We start from the raw sequence: 17,761 nt of genomic DNA, 5'->3' as shown, positions 1-17,761 counted from the left end.
CTTACATGTTTGATCCCTTCAACTTCTAAAATTTCCTTTAAAAGGGCCTTGAATTGGATACTAACACTAATTCTCTCTTTCTTTCCTTTATTTTTACAAAAAAAAAATAAAATTAGATAAAAAATTAAATATTTAAACTAATTTAAAATTATTTTAATTTATTTAAAATTTAATTATAAATAAGGTCAAAAACAAACTTAAATGTATTAAAATATTAACATAATTGTCCATAAGATGATGATTAAAATAATGTTGTTAAGGCAATTATCATTGTACTTGCTCTTAGAGAACATGTAGTATAGATATATAGGTGTGGTATGTCAAGATTACACATAATATAGCTCATTGAAAATTCTTGAGTCTTTCTAATTGTATTCTTTAATGTGAATAATTCTTTTAATTAATGTTTGGTAAGAGGAAAATGAGAAAGATCAGAAAAGTCTGAAATTAAAATTATAGAAAAAGTGAAATGAAAGAAAATTTTAAAATTGTTTTTAAAAGTCAAATATTCTTCTTTTTCTTCCATATTTTCTCTACCTAAGAAAGAAAAAGACTTATTCATATTTTCTTACTTCACAAATATTTTATTAGTCCTCTAAAAAAATATTTTATTATTAATAATAATTTAAATAAAGCCGAAACGGCCGTACAAATACATCAGATGATGGGTGCAATTTATTTATAATATACAAGAATAGTGTTAAATGCACGTTTTGTAAACAGACATTATCTTATACTAATTTTTTTCTGACATATTGTCTTATACTAAATATACATTACAGAATTAGAGTATAATTATTAATATTTAAGATAAGAATCAGTTGTAATAAAATGATATGATTATAAACTATATAAATATGAGAAAGACAGAAAAATTATTAAAAAATATTGTAATCAAATAATATATTTCATCATTGTATGATATCTAGGACGTGCTATCTTTTTTGTGATGGACGTACGTGGCTGATACCGCCAGTCGTTGGCCCATTCAAAACCCAAAATCTAAATTTTAAATATTAAGAATAAACTTTTATTTATTATCAAAATTAATTATATAAAATAAACATTTATTGGAGTATTATATATGAAGTAAAAAATATATATGTGTCTGTGTGTTAATCCGAATCCTCAATTTTTTTATAACAAATAATAAACCTTAAAAGTTAAATGTTTTATTTTGCTGAATTTAAAATAAAAAATCAAATTTGCAATTGCTACAATAACATTCTTGGAGTCATCTCGAATAAAGAATGACATTATTTTGAAAAACGTTTAAATTTCATCTAGAAACAAATTGATAAAAAGAAATAATTTTAAAAATTGTTTATGATTCAGAAATTAATCCATACATTGTTTATGATTCAGAAATTAATCCATACATTACTATCGCATGTTCCACGGTCACAATCTCAACGCATATTTTCAATTTCCTTTGTAGTATTTTCTATTATATAATATGATATGATCCACATTTTATTTTAGAAAAAGTAAAAGAGGTTGTCATCGCTGGCAAATTCTGCCCGTACCACCACCGACACTCATCCATAAATCCTGACCAGTGTTTGGCAGGTAACAAAAATATCATATAATGGATTTCACATACATGTGACAATTCTTTACAACAATTGTTTCTATAAGAAAAACACTTCTTTACTATTCTTAACAACTACTGCTTATTATAAATTTCGTTTTAAATTTGTAAAGAAATTACATCTTTGAAAGAGAGAGTTTTCATAATTTTTAAATTCCCGTATAATAGGAGTATGAAAGAAAGTCCATGGAAGCGGAAGAGACTCAAATTTCATCATCGTTTCTTTTTTTTTAACAGTAATAATAATACCAATAAATGTCTTGAAACCCAAATCCTCAGACTCATTAAGACAAGAAATAAAGTAGACTTAACGCTCCCGCCCAATTCAATTTTTTTTTCTCGCCTGCAACTTCAAGTTTCAAGGGAAGCCAACAAACACGCCTTAATCATAGCCATGGACCTTGCAAATATAATTTTAAATTTTAGTTTGATGATAAATACTTTTTTATCTTTGAAAATATCTGAAAAGAGATAATGTTAAATTAATTTTTAAAAAATAAAAAATTTAATCCTAAATATAAAAAATATTAAGTATTAATTCTATCGTTATTTAAAATTATTTTTTATTAAGTTATAACATTAGAGATCAACTTAATAATAATAAGTTATATTTTTTATAATCAATTTTATATTACAGGAAGTTACAAAATTTGAGATAAATTCATCATTAGATTATCCGTCAAACTTTTTGCATAATTATAGTCTAAATTTAAATTTTATATTTTTCGATGAGTAATTTGTTCCAGCATAATAATTTCAGGAACAAAATGGATATGGGCACTAAATTTTAAAATAAATTCAAAAAAGCCATTCACAGTTTCACATTCCTCACCCCCTTTTTTGGGGAGAAAAGCGGGCCAGTTACTATGACGCCAAATTAAATTACACTTCCTTACTTCCTTTCTATTAAAATATATAAAAAAGAAAATAAAAATATAATTTTACAGATTCTCTAGAATCCCAGCATAATCCTACTCCTCTTCGTCGCCGACAACCTTCGACGACCGCAACGCCGACAAGTTCTTACAAAAAACCGCGCTTTCTCCGTCGTGAGCCTCGCTCTTAACAACGAAGTGCCCCAACGAATCCACCAACTCAACCAAATTCTCCTTACACAGAAACTCCTCGCTGAAAACCCTCTCCACCTCTCTCCCGTAGTCATGCACGAACACGTGAGTCTGGCCGAATTTTTTACTCCGGGCAAGTACCGCCGCCGTGAAGATTGGCGCCATCCGCCCTGGCGCCGCCTGAAAATACCCTTTGGGCCCGTCAACAAGAATAACGTCCCACGCGACAGTGTAAATGTGGTTAGGTAAGTCGTTGATTGCAAGCTTGCATTCAGAGAACAAGAGGTTCTGGACGGGCCTACACTCGCCGTGGGCCTGAGATTGGGCTTGGGAGAGGAGTTTTGGGTATTCGCTGACTTTTGTTGTGAATTGAATATCGTAAGCTTCGACGCCGGGGTTGGAAGACTCGAATTTCGAGATGGCGTATTCGTTCTCGTCGAGGAAGACGGTGCGGCCGCCGCGGTGGTTGAGGGCGGCCCAGAGGAGGGACTCGTGGGTGAGGCCTAAGATTAAGAGGTTGGGGCGCGGGGGGAGGCGGAGGAGGGTGGAGGAGACGGCGGAGATTTCGGCGGGGGACATGGGTTTGGCGGAGGAGTTAGCGGCGGCGGCGTAGTGGAGGAGGGCCTTTGTGACGGAGGGTGAGAGAGGGGAGGTAACGGTGGAGGAAGTGGTTGAAGTGGCGGAGGAGATTGTGGTTGAGATGATGGTCCAGGTGAAGAGGAGGGTGGAGAAGAGGAGGAAGAAGAAAAAGAGCCAGAGGTTACGGTGGGAAGAGAATAGTGTGGAGGCGGCGGCGGCGGTGGTGGGTGTCAGGGTTTGTTTGTGGAGGGAAGGGTGAAGGAGGATGAGCTTGGTGTTGTTGTTGTTGTTCTTCATTCTGTTGGGGAGTACGAGGAAGAAGAAGAGGAGAGAGAGAGATTGTTGTTGTATTTGTTTCTTGGGAGATATTTTCTTCTCTTAAATTTCTCAGTCTCTCTAGTACTAGGGCTAATGCTGTGGAATAGGGGAAGCTACATACAAGTTAGGAAGGGACAGAGGAATCGATGAGAGGATTTGAGAAGGGTCACACGTATCCCAAAACCAGCCATAGGTCGTGGAGACTTGAGACTGTAAATGCTGCCTTGGTCCACATTTCTCGTGCTACATTTATTAATATCAGACGTGGGCCCAAACTTTTGTTTAAACTTTTAATAGTGGACTACTTAAATTACTCTTTCACTTATCAAATTTGGTGAGATTATATAAAATTTTTGGGTCTTGTTTAACAATGTTCCGGAGGTATTGTTTTAAGAAATTAAATTAGGGCAAGTCATGAGTCAGAAATAGTATAACTTTTGAAATATAAGTCATGGATTTATTCATGACTTTTATTTCATTTTTAATTATTAGTTAATTTGGCAATTGTGTGCTAGCAAGAATGTAAAAGGAGAAAGGTAAAGGCAGTGATAGCGTTGCTGATCCTATAAAGATATTTATAGTTAAATTTTAATTTCAATAGCTTATTATGTTTAATATCTATTTAATGATTATTATTAATTATTTTTATATAATTAAGTGTGTTATCCATCAATTAAGTATTTAATATGTTAAAATTAAAGTTGAATTATTATGATATTATTTAAATTTAATCTTTGACAAAAATAATTATTCGTAAGAGAATAAAAAAATATGTTAGCAGGAGAGTCACTTCCCTGGATTATACTATTTAATTATTTATCATGAGAAATAGTAGTATTGTATTTTTTGCAAAGAAGAAATAGTAGTAACTATCGTATTATTTAATATTATTTTAGGTCTTATATATAAGCAACATAATATAAATCATCAAGACTAAGGAAAGTGATATCATATTTAATATTATAATAAATTTAAATTTTATTTTAAAAGTATTTTTAGATTTAAATGTTAGAAATGATGATCTCATTTAATATTAATATTTATAGTTTAATAAATATGTGTCTTGTGAATAGAGTCAGCAATAAATCAAAGGATGTAAGACATTTAACTCTTAATAAGCTAGAAAACTAGTTATTATTATTTATAATTAAGACTAGAGAAAAATATCATTTGTTACTTATATATAGCACCAAAGTAATAATATACCAATTATTACAATACTTAAATATAAGTATTTAACCATAACAACCATCATACAAAAATATTACAATTTAATTATTATTAATATATTATTAATAATATCAAACATATAATTTAATATAATAGTAAAATATTATATTATTTATTATAATAATTAATATACTATATATTATTACTAGGAGAAACACTTGCACTATATGTTTGACTGATTATATATATTTTTAAAATGTTGAATTTATTTTTAAAAATACTTAACTTTATTTAAAATTTTAAGATAGTTAACTTGACATGAGAGTTTATAAGAAAAAAGTAATTTCAGTCCCTTTATAAATTTTTTAGATCCGTTCATATCTGACTTGTGAAATAAAGATATCTAACCTGTGACTCCAGAGTTCAGATGAATAATATAGGGCATGGAGATGGAGTGGAAGATTTTATTGTTTAAATACATACTCGAAGATTTTGTTTTCTTTTTTATCAGAGGCTGAATGGTGCTTAATTAGGGCATGAAATTGAGCTTATCAAACCGATACTCAATGCCACTCCACCATTTATTTAATAATAACGTGAATGTCCTTGTCTCATGGCCGGCAAATTAAGGAATGATTTTTGTTAGTTAATGGTTTAAGCAAATGATATCAATGTAGCATACATTTGGCATAATCGCTATCAGCTGAAAAATCATAAGTATGCAACACCTAACCTGCTATAATTTTGGTAACTACCTGGTGCCGCAAATAAAGCGATGTTGATGGCATTGACCAACAAGTTCACATCCCAAGTTACGCTCTCTCTATATAGTTTGAGGATTATGATAGTTCTGTTGAGTAGAAACAAACAAAAATAAACTCTTTTATTGAAAAAAAATAAAATAGTAAAGTCCAAATCCCCTGATTACGAATTGAATTTTGAACTTGATTATTATTACACTTGTAGCGTGGAGTGCCGGCAATCAAGGGGAAACTTTAAGAAATGGATAATCACTTTTCTAAATAAACCGTTTAATACATCTTTGTTCAGTTCACATTCATCGAAGCAACCTTTCTCCAAGCACTATGCCCTTTTACTCGTATGCATATGGTTCAACTTTAATGGAAGGGTGGTCTTTATTCTAAGTCACATATTTGATATTTGCACCTTTTTCCACTTGACTCTTTGTTTTGTTGTCTTTACTTTTGTTATTGATAATTGATAATTGATTTTTCTTTCAAATTGGTGAAACAGTTGCTATTTTGGAAGTTTATCAAATTTTGGGAACAAAATTAATCTATTAAAATATCAACATTCTTTCTCACAGATCAGCAGAAAATTATTATTATTGTTATTATTATTTTAAATGAAGAATATTTCATATTTTGAGAAATGAAAAATTCAAATTAAATATAGATCATTAAATAATATTTGAATGATCAAAATTAAAAGAAAAATACAAATATTTGTTTAAGTGATCATGTGATTATATATTTATATAACAACCTACTTATTTTTATTTTTGGTTGAATTAGTTATTTAATTTATATTTTAGATTCAATTTGGTTATCTAATTTTTTATGGGTTCAATTTGGTTTCTAATTTTTTAAAATTGATTCAATTTGATTCTTTAACTCTAAATTATAAGAAATTACATTTTATAGCGGTTCAAATCTGTCATTAAATGGTTTTAAATCGCCACAAAATGTACATTTCCAAATAAAATGAACCAATTTAAAAAAATTAGAGGATCAAATTGAACTAAAAAAATAAATTAAAAGACTAAATTGAATCGCTTTTAAAAATTAAAAGACCAAATTGAATAAATAAATTAGAAGATCAAATTAAACCTAAATAAAAAATTAAAGGACAAAAAACTAATTTAACCTTTACTTTTTAAATATTAATGCATCAGGACAAACACAAGTTGGTTCGTTACGGGTTAGGACAAAAATAGGAACCAAATTGGGTGAAATAAACCAAGTCAAATTAATCAATTTAGGTTAGGTTATATTCAACAAGATATTTCAATTAATTTTTATTTTTTTACTAACTAAAAAGTTTATTTATTTGTTCAGTAAATAAACTTTTTTTAATAGTTTATAATGTTTTTTGAAACTTTACTTAAAGTTACATTTTTAAAACAATAGATTTTAATTTTTTTTATAGTTTCTTCCACTTTTATCCTAAATATATTTTTTGATTTTCTTGTTATTTTTTTAAATAAATTATGATATTTTTTTTTATTTTATACTTTTCTTGTATTTCAACAATTAACTTTATCCAACATAGCATAGTATTTTTTTCCTCGATTTTGACCCAACGGTTAAGCTCGGTTGGAACGGATTACGTATTTGATTACTTGACAAAAATAGCAAAAGTTAGGAAAATGGAGAAAACAAAATTCAATCCGTAATGAATCAACAACATGTTAAATTCATATAAATAACCATATTGCCTACATTCTCCTTGTCCATAGTAGAATAATAATAAAAAAAAACATTTAACAGTTACCTCACCCTGTTCACACTTCATAGTAGAATATAAAACAAGAAAATAAACTCTAGTCAAGATTCATTCATTCACTAATCGCCAATTCATATTAAAATGCTCCTTGTTCAAAGTCCAAACACATTAACAATGGCTAAAAAGTTAAAAAGAAGCAATACAGGTTTATGCTATTTACACTTCCCTATTTGCTAAATATACCCCCTTTTCATTATTTTTCAGCTCTGAATGTACTCCACTCATCTCTTTCTCCTTCTCACGTTACTCTTTTCCAGAAAATACACCATACACCCCTATTCATTTGAAGATGCAAATTGAACATACACAACTCATACATCTTTATAATATATGCAAATTTATTCAGTCATATCAATGATATCATACACCATATTTATATAACTACTAGGTATATATGCAGGGCGGATCTCTATAGGACAAGGGGAGCCACGGCCCCCCAAAATTTTTGAAAAATATTATTATATGTATACTATAATATAATAAAACTAATTAAAAAATTATTAGTTGTACAAAGAAGAGGCAAAAAGCAAGAATATACATGTTTATTACATATATTTATGTTTTCGTATGGTTGGTTTTCGGGATTGAGGATTGGCTTTGTTTTTTGTTACAGTTACTTTGTTAACATTATCTTATACCCCATCCTATATCTTAATAAAAGCTTTTTTTCGATAAAAATTTTATATTTTCAATAAAAAAACTCTAAAAACACACTTATGCCTTGTATCGAAATTGATCCTAAATTTACTCCCATGAACAAATATATAACCAACTCTACCCCTTCCACTAATTCCTGCCTATTGTTGTATTGGGCCCTGGCCTTGGGAATTTGGGCCCACGAGAATACACTAACATAGGCTTAGGAGTGTGATTCCTAACAGCTTTCCAAGCCCTCTTCTTTGCCATCTGAATAACACAAAGATAATCAAAGTTCATTTCTATACTTATTTAACATTTATATTCATAAATTCCTTTTTATAAATTCATTAACAAAATGATAATCTATGTATTGCACATAGTATGTAGAGACAAATCTAAGACAAATGAACATTAATCAACACATTAAAAAAATCAGAACATTACCTAGAAGAACCTTTTAACGAACCTTGATCGAACGTCGGTCACAACATGCTAGATGACTGTGGAAGGTGACAGAACCTTCAGAAGACAGTCTTTTGGCGCTAGAATCACCTTTACAGACAGAAGCTTCAAATATGAAAAGAAAGTTAGTGAACATAAATAAACTTGATATACTCTGGAAGCATTCTTGCTGACATAAAAACAACCAAAGTTGAAGAAAGACCAATTTTTAATACATGGAATAATCCTCAAAAGAAAAATAGGGAGCAAGTAAAGTTTCTTATTTTTTATACATGGTTTCTACTATCACTATGAAAATGAATCTAATGTAAGATCATATATTTGAAAGCCACCTTTTCTAGTTCTGTTATAGCTTATAATGTTGTATTTCAGTTGAATATGGAGGGACATTTCTTTTCTTTTTCATTTTTTGTTGCTTTAAAAATTTATTATACTTTTGTGGGGTTGACAGTCACGTTCATTTTGTCTCAGATTAACTTAAACTTCATTTTTTTGAAACTTCAGGTATTTGATTATCGTTACATTTTGTCCCTTTTGAACACAGTCATAAACAACATTTTTATAAGTTTATAAAGTGACAGTCATGACTCATGAGAAGGGTATCAACTTTTAAACAAGCACAAATTGCAACAGAATAAGCACAGTGCATGCGGATCACTCTGCTCTGACCTTTATTATTGGTGCCAAAGGAATATATGAACGTGAATGCAACGTGCCAACAAACTGACTATAGTATATATAGTATGAGTCTAAGCAAGGAGAATTTCCTAGCATACCCAATTTTTTTTCTATGCTAACCATGGATTCATACAGTTACTGTAGCTATTAAATAATTCTCTAACTGTGTTAGTAACTAGTATTAAACTCAGTTAATTAGTTTAATAAAAATAAGTGTACGTTAAGTTTGTATAAAAATCTCCCTTGGATTCTAGCACATAGTTTTCACTTTTCACGTTCTCTTTGAAACCGTGAATTTCCATGTGCATCTATGACCGAGTTAGGAAAACTAATTCAATACTTCCAAATCCAATTGATGAAAATTCCAACCACATCAATTAGAGCTAGAAGAGCAACAGAAAGACTCTCATCCCTCCTATCTGCAACTTCCTTCCCCTTTGCTGTTGACTTCTTTGCTTCTCCTTGATTCCGAAGATGCCATTCACCTCTGCTAAACTTAGGTATAATGAATTGAAGGTTCATGCTTCTAATCAATATTTTATCCAGTTGGTTCACAAGATATGAACAAGTTCTATGAGTGAGGATCATTAACAGTTTAACACTAAGGCTTAAATGTGAAATTTGGCTTGCATAAGAAATCGAACAAATGTTACAACAGGGTTATGTTGAATTAAGCATATCTCGAAATGTAAGTTCTTAGGACTTGAAACTAATTTAGTTCAAATTATTGAAATTTAGATAGCAAAACATCTCTCGAGGAAATGTACTCAACCTGTGCATACTGTAGTTACGGGGTATATTAGTGACTCAATGAACTTAACTCCTCAATTAAAGCTTTCAAATCAGAATCGGATGATCCTCCTCCTTCCACGGCCTGCTTAGCTAACTGCGAAAGCACCTTTGTTCTGTTCCTCATTTCAATTGCTTCTTCCTCAATCATTATCCTCTTCACAGCCTTCTCCACAGCATCCCATGTGATACTATCCCCCTCCAATCGTAACCATTTTTTAGCACCAACAGGTACACCAATTTTAAGGACCTCACTCAACAACTTCTCATTGAAAAATTGTTCTGCAGCAATAGGCCAAGTGACCATGGGAACCCCTGCAGTCACTGCCTCCAAGGTTGAATTCCACCCACAATGCGTCACAAACGCGCCAATTGCTTCGTGTTCAAGAATCAACACTTGAGGCGCCCACCCTCTTATGATTAGTCCCTTACCTTCCATTCTTTTCTCAAATCCATCAGGTAACCATTTCTCTCCCTTTTCTTCTCTGCTTTTCTTAACGACCCAGATGAATTGTTGCCCTGAAGCCTCTAGACCTATTGCAATTTCTCTAAGTTGTGAATCCGAGAACTTTGCTACGCTTCCGAAGCATACGTAAACAACTGAACCAGGTTTCTTGTTGTCAAGCCATTTTAGACACTCATGCTCATCAATTGATGCTTCCTTACCTCTATGCACTTTCTCTTCGGTATCTTTGTTGCAAAGAAATAAGGGACCAATGTGCCATGCTTTTCTTCCAAGCACGTTCCTGAAATGATCTGCATAGACCTTCTCAAGTTCGTAGAAGCTATTAACAACAACCCCATAGCACCTCGACTCTGATTCCCTTGCTTCCACCAACAATTTGGCCAGGCCTGTTTTCTCCTTACCCTTGAAAAAAGGTGGCAGCTGCATCCTTGTCATTTTAATCTCACCGGGAAGATTAGGAATGACGAATGATTCGGAATCAGAAGAAACATCGTTGTAAGGCTCGTAGAGTCCCATACACGTGGTAGCGCACGAGGAGAAGAAACCGGTCCCATGGAACACAAGCCTAGGAATTCCAAATTTGGCGGCAGAATCAGTTGTCCATGGGAAGAAAAAATCAGCGACAATGCAATCAGGACGTTGCTTGAGCAATAGTTGCTCAAGCGGCTCTTGTAGTAAACCGGTGGCCATTATGAAGGCTTGAAACAAATTTGGTGAAGGGATGGAGTCAACGTTTTCGCAGCCAACAGGTAAACCAGCCTCAGCACAAGGAAACTCGATGGTTTCGATGTGGATTTTGTTGCCATTAGTTTTGGAGTTTCCAATGGCTTTGGAGAAGAAAGGTGCATTGAGGGGTGTGGTGACTATAGTGGCTTTCACACCCTTTTCAGCAAACAATTTGGCCATGTCAACGGTTGGTATCATATGACCATGGCCAAAGAAGGGGAAGAAGAAAATGTGTAGAGGATGATGTTCACAACTACTCATCTTTGTCTCTACTGAGTATTGAGTAAGCAAATCTATATAACTTTGTGCTCAAACTGGAATAAGGAGGAAAAGTTCAGTAATATAGAGAATGGCAATTTGCCTTTAGTTTGAGTCTGTAAACTGGAAGAATTTATAATTATAGGAGCTTAAGCAGTGAGCCAGTGATCATTACCAATTATAATATAACGGTATCCCACCCTGTGCAACGCACGGTCATTAGTTAATTAAATTGGTTGTAAAATTTATATTTATTTGTCTCTTATCCGACTCAGAGTGACTTCAATGAAAGATACCAAAATAAGAATAACAATTTATTTATTATCGAGCGTACCAACTGATAAGATTTTTTAATTTGTTTATTTTATCACCAACTGATTGGATTGTTCAAACTTAAAAATTAGTGGTTTTCACAATTAAAAAATGAAGAGTTAGATGGACCTCAAGAAAATAATTGTTCTAATATTGTAAAGAAAGTGGTTGTTAACACTTAACACTGACGTGATTTATAAATGTTTTTGTCGTTGACGGAAATGACCATATCAAAACTTTTCATCTTTGTTTTACTTCTTGCTGCACAAAATACTACTTGCAAGCAGAATCTGAATCCACTCTTGTTCACTCAAGGTAGAGAAAAAATGAGTAGTGATCATCGTCCTTTACACATATTCTTCTTCCCTTTCTTGGCACATGGCCATATTATCCCAACAGTTGACATGGCCAAACTATTTGCTGCTAAAGGGATTAAGGCCACTATAATCACCACTCCAATCAATGCACCTCTCATCTCCAAAGCCATAGGAAACAGTAAAACCTTAACACACAACAATGAAATTCATATTCAAACCATCAAATTCCCTAGTGTAGAGGTTGGTTTACCCAAAGGATGCGAAAACATCAACTCACTTCCTTCACTAGAATCTTTTCCTATTTTCTTTAGGGCCACTAGGGAATTACAAGAACCACTTGAACAAATATTACATGACTAACACCTAGATTGTCTCATTGTTGATCTGTTCCACACATGGATAACTGATTCTACCGCCAAATTGGGAATTCCTAGGATTGTGTTCCAAGGGTCAAGTGTCTTCACTTTGTGTTCTATGGATTGTATTAAACTCTATGAACCTCACAACAAAGTTTCTTCTGATTCCAAATACTTCGTCATTACTAAACTAATCATCCGGGCGAGATTAGAATGACAAGGAATCATGATAGGATTCAGGGACTTGGACCCTTCCTGAGTTTAAGGCTAGGAAGATACCTCCAGAGTTAAGAGAGGAGACAGGCTTTGCTGATTGATTTCCTTTTTTTTTCCTTTTCATTATCAACTTTAGTACATATTTATAGACTTACAAGCTTAAGACAATTTCAAAAAGATAAAACAGAAAATACCGAATATCAGAAAGGTAGGGGACAATGAACAAACATCTAACAAATTCCATTATCTAGTTGTGCCACTACTAACTAACTCTCCACTCAGGAGTAACGACCTAGTGGATATATTCTTCCCAGCATTTTGGCCTTTTGGAGATCCTTTTGGGCCTAAAATCTCCCTTTTGGTTCTGAGTGCTATCATTCCCCACTGCTTCAAGAAGCACCTTGTCCTTTAGGTGGTAAGTGGTATGTAGCTCAGCCCAATCTTCCTAAGTAGAGTCCTCCGACTGCAAACCCAGCCATTGAACAAGTGTATCATTCCCCACTGAGAGGCAAGTCAAGGATATGCTCTAACACAACCTCATTTGACCCTTCCACAGTCCCTATTCTTCGCCTGTTTTACTTGTTAAGAAGTAGGATGACACATGACAGTTTTGTGTTGATTACCGGGCCTTAAACACCATTATCGTCGAAGACAGGTTCCTTTTTCCTACAATTAACGAACTCTTGGACGATTTGGGTCACGCTACTTGGTTCTCTAAAGTGGACCTTGCGCAAGGTTTCCATCAAATCTGTATGGCAAAGGCCAACATCTCCAAGACAGCCTTTTGTACCCATCAAGGGCACTATGAGTATGTCGTTTTGTCATTTAGCCTTTGTAACCCCCCATCTATGTTCCAAGCCACCATGAAGACTTGTTTCGGCCCTTCATTCGCAAATTCGTCTTGGTGTTTTTTGACGACATTTTGGTGTATAGCCGCAATTTCGACGAACACCTAGCCCATTTGAACTTGGTCCTTCATACTCTGCATCAAGGAAAGTTTTATCTCAAACTTCTCAAGTGCGTCTTTGGCTAGCGACGTATGGACTACCTGGACCATATTGTGTCAGCAAATGGGGTCAAACTCGAGCCGTCGAAGATACAAGAGATGCTTGATTGGCTTGTTCCCACTCTCCTTAGGTCTCTACATGGGTTCCTTGGCCTTACTAGGTTCTATCGATGCTTTGTTAAGAACTACGCCTAACTTGCATCCCCTCTGACCCATTTTCTTTGCAAAGACCAATTCAAATGGTCTCTCAAGGCTCAGACAGCTTTTGACAATCTCAAGCAGGCCATGACATAGACACTGGTATTGACTCTTCCTGATTTCAAGGTCCCATTTGTGCTGGAGACTGATGCTTTAGGTATTAGGCTAGGGGTCGTTCTGATGCAACGGGGTCACCCCATTTCTTATTTCAGCAAGCAGTTCTATCCATAACTGCTCTATTCCTCTACCTATATTCGCGAACTCCACACAATCACTGCCACAGTGAAGCGTTGACGTCAATACTTGCTAGGACACCTTTTCGTCATACTCACATATCACAAAAGCTTGCGGGAGCTAATGACACAGTCCATCCAGACACCTAAGCAACACGTCTACTATGCCAAGCTACTAGGATATGACTATACCATTTAGTATAAAGCTTGCCACAATAATTTCGTTGCTGATGCTTTGTCTCGCATTCATGAACCAGCAACTGAGGCTTTTTGGATCCTCAATTTCCCTCATTTCCAGTTCCTTAATGACCTTGAAAGGGAATTGTCCAATATGGTGGAATTTGTCACTTTGCTCAAGGCTGTCCGAGATAAACCACATGATCACCTTGATTTTAGAATCCAGGATGAGCTACTCCTTTACAAGGGCCACATTTGGGTGAATAAAAGCAATTCCTTTATTCTGCTTCTGTTGGAAGAGTACCATAAATCCCCTCTAGGTGACCACATGGGCCTGGCTAAGACCTTGAGTCATCTTCAACATAATTTCTTCTGGAATGGTATGAAGCAAGATGTCCGAGAATACATCCTGCGATGTTCTAACTACCAGCATACCAAGTATGTTACTCAAAAACCTTTTGGCCTCCTTCAAACAATTCCTCCTCCATTTAGCCCATGGGAGGACATGGCATTAGATTTCATTACTGGGATGCCCAATTACCAAGGAGCTACTGTGATTTTATTAGTTGTGGATCATTTTTCGAAGGGAGCTCATTTCGACATGCTCCCTACCAATTTTATAGTACACAGGGTAGCCTGGTTATTCATTGAGATGGTTTGCAAGCTTCATGGATTTCCCAGAAGCCTGATATTAGATAGGGACTCGATGATTCTAGCATAAAATCTTCAAATTGAACTGAACTAAGCTGCGTATGAGGATAACTTATAATCCTCAAAGTGATAGCCAAACTGAGGTGCTTAATCGCGTGTTGGAACAATATTTGTGGGTGTTTGTGCATCATAAACCTTCCCAATAGGGATAATTCTTATGCCTCACTGAATGGTGTTACAACACGACATGTTATTCAGCCACCAATCTAACCCTGTATGAGATTATCTATGGTAAGCCACCGCCTAGTATCCGAAACTATTTAGCTGGAACTTTTTTCATGGAGGCAATTGACTTTCTTCTGACTTCGCGCAAAGACATGTTTTAACTTCTTAAGAAGAAACTCCAACGAGCCCAAGAACAGATGAAGAAGACTACTGATGCTCATCGCATGGATGCCAGTTTTGCTGTTGGTGATTGGGTATATGTGAAGTTGTGTTTCTACTGCCAGACCTTTTTATCGAGCACCACCTATCAGAAGTTGGGTAGGGTTTACTATGGACCTTATCAGATCAAGGAGACTATTGGCTCAGTTGCTTACAAGTTGGCTCCTTTTGATTCCGCTAAGATTCACCTGGTGTTCCACTATTCCTTGCTGAAACCATACCATGGTCCCATACTATCAGAGCAACCCCTTCCTTGGAAGACAAACCCATTATTGAGCCCCTAGTTATTTTGGATCATGGTAGGAATCTTCGAATCCACCCTAGTTGTGTGTCCTTGTTCAATGGTTGGGTTTGCAGCCGGAGGACTCTACTTAGGAAGATTGGGTTGAGCTACAAACTACTTACCACCTTGAGGACAAGGTGCTTCTTGAAGCAGTGGAGAATGATAGCACTCAGAACCAAATGAGAGATTTCAAGCCCAAAAGGATCTCCAAAAGGCTGGGAAGAATATATCCACTAGGCTACTAGGTCGTTATTCCTGAGTGGAGAGTTAGTTAGTAGTGGCACAACTAGATAATGGAATTTGTTAGATGTTTGCTCATTGTCAAAGAATTGAGAAATTTTGAATATACAGGATATGAAGTCAGAACCATTGAAGCATGGAACCTCAAGCTTCATATGTGGTGGAGTCTGCCTCGAAGAACGGTTGGGGAAGCCGATTTCAAGGGAATTGAGTCAAGAAATAACTTCGTCAAGTTTGGAGTGGAGGGAGCTCTGCGTGGGCGTGAGGGCGCTTTGGTTTTAGGTCAAAATGGTAACGGCCCCTTCAAGCCGAGAGAGAGAGAGAGTGGGAATGGGTGCTATCGGCCATGGCGAGGAGTCAATGGAAGCACCAATTGATAGGATTCAAGGACTGGACCCTTCCTGAGTTTGAGGCCAGGAAGATACCTCCAGAATTAAGAGATGAGACATGTTTTGCTGATTAATTTTCTTTATTTTTTTCCTTTTCATTATCAACTTTACTACATATTTATAGACTTACAAGCTTAAGGCAATTTCAAAAAGATAAAATAGAAAATACTAAATATCAAAAAGGTAGGAGACAATGAACAAACATCTAACAAATTCCATTATCTAGCTGTGCCACTACTAACTAACTCTCCACCCAAAAGTAACAGCCTAGTGGCCTAGTGGATATATTCTTCCCAGCCTTTTGGCCTTTTGGAGATCCTTTTGGGCGTGAAATATCCCCTATGGTTCTGAGTGCTATCAAATCAATTACCGGATTCCTTTGTCGTTCATCAAAAAAGCATAAACTTAATCGGGTTCTACGACAAAATGCATGAGTCATGGGCAAAAAGCTATGGTATTATAGTTAATAGTTTCTATGAACTTGAGCAAGTGTGTGCAAATTATTACATGGATGTATTGAAAAGAAAAGTGTGGCTTATAGGCCCTATGTTTCTTTGCAACAGAGATGGAAAAGAAAAGGGAAAGAAAGGAAATGAGGTATCTGGTGATGAGGACGAGTTGTTGTTGAAGTGGCGTGACACCAAAAAGGAAAATTCAGTTGTTTATGTCTGCTATGGAACTATGACAAATTTCCCTGATTCTCAGCTGAGAGAAATTGCAATTGGTCTTGAGGCTTCAGGCCACCAATTCCTCTGGATTGTGAGGAGAAACAAACAAGAAGATGACAAAGAGTGGTTTCTTGAAGGATTTGAGAAAAGAATGAAAGGAAAGGGATTGATAATAAAAGGGTGGGTGCTTCAAGTGTTGATTCTTGAACACCAAGCAATTGGTGCGTTCATGATGCATTGTAGATGGAATTTGACGTTGGAAGCAGTGATTGCAGGGGTGCCTATGGTCACTACGCTAGTCGCGGTCGAGTAGTTCTTCAATGAGAAGTAGGTTACCGAGGTCGTTAAAATCAGGGTGCTTGTTGGAGTCAAAAAATGGGTTAGAATGGTGGGAGATACTATCAAATGGGAGGCAGTGGAAAAGGCCGTGACGAGGATAATGGCAGGGGAAGAAGCCATTGAAATGAGGAACAAAGTGAAGTGCTCTCACAACAGGCTAGACTAGCCGTGGAAAAAGGAGGATCATCTTACTCCCAGTTAAATACTTTAATTGAAGAGCTGGGTTTGCTCCATTGCAAAAATACTTGGACATATAAGCCTACAATATACATTTGTGTTATCATTAGCAAGCCATCAATATACGCTTGCAAAAGATTTTCTTGCATGTTTGGATTTCTGTTGGGATGGTTTCAAAAATATATTTGAGAGTAAGATCAGTTTAAGATTATGTTTGGTTATCCCTAAAAATATGTTTGAGAATAAAATTTTATCTGAAAACTAAATTTTGGAAAAAGAAGACTTGAAATACTCTTGCAAACTTATATTGATCTTACTCTTAAACATACACTTCATTTTGTAACTTATACGTTGAACCTGTATTGGAATCACCCCTACTGCACTTTCTGGTTGCATAGTTATCATTTTAGGGTTATGTTTGGTTACCTCCAAAAGTATGTTTGAGAATATAATTTTATCTAGAAACTAAGTTTTGAAGAAGCAAAA

At 34.8% G+C, this 17,761-nt stretch overlaps 3 protein-coding genes across 8 annotated transcripts; 1 reads left to right on the top strand and 2 right to left on the bottom strand.

Annotated features, from left to right (window-relative positions):
• Nucleotides 1-2,365: 2,365 nt before the first annotated feature.
• LOC100780760 (protein IRX15-LIKE) lies at nt 2,366-3,867 on the bottom strand. Its single transcript, XM_003520022.5, has one exon. The coding sequence runs from the start codon at nt 3,532-3,534 to the stop codon at nt 2,563-2,565; it is 972 nt and encodes a 323-aa protein (XP_003520070.1). The 5' UTR covers nt 3,535-3,867; the 3' UTR covers nt 2,366-2,562.
• A 3,435-nt stretch (nt 3,868-7,302) lies between these two features.
• Nucleotides 7,303-11,429, bottom strand: LOC100818708 (scopoletin glucosyltransferase). 6 transcript variants are annotated; one of them, XR_005889689.1, is made up of 3 exons: nt 9,803-11,429; nt 8,335-8,457; nt 7,303-8,157 (listed from the first exon to the last, which is right to left on the bottom strand). XR_005889689.1 is itself a non-coding variant. In XM_014766333.3 (2 exons), exon 1 carries the CDS (start codon nt 11,270-11,272, stop codon nt 9,830-9,832), a length of 1,443 nt encoding a protein of 480 aa, XP_014621819.1. In that variant the 5' UTR covers nt 11,273-11,429; the 3' UTR covers nt 7,303-8,457; nt 9,803-9,829. The 6 variants fall into 6 exon arrangements, 2 of the variants coding, with proteins under 2 accessions (XP_014621819.1, XP_040867977.1); XR_005889691.1 differs by having other exon boundaries at nt 7,303-7,526; XR_005889690.1 differs by having other exon boundaries at nt 8,357-8,457.
• A 4,950-nt stretch (nt 11,430-16,379) lies between these two features.
• Nucleotides 16,380-17,761, top strand: LOC100780224 (scopoletin glucosyltransferase). Its single transcript, XM_014772989.2, has one exon. It carries the CDS (start codon nt 16,518-16,520, stop codon nt 17,070-17,072), a length of 555 nt encoding a protein of 184 aa, XP_014628475.1. The 5' UTR covers nt 16,380-16,517; the 3' UTR covers nt 17,073-17,761.

This window comes from Glycine max, chromosome 2 (assembly GCF_000004515.6).
Source record: "Glycine max cultivar Williams 82 chromosome 2, Glycine_max_v4.0, whole genome shotgun sequence".
NCBI lineage: Eukaryota > Viridiplantae > Streptophyta > Magnoliopsida > Fabales > Fabaceae > Glycine > Glycine max.
This window is presented reverse-complemented; position numbering and strand designations above follow the sequence as displayed.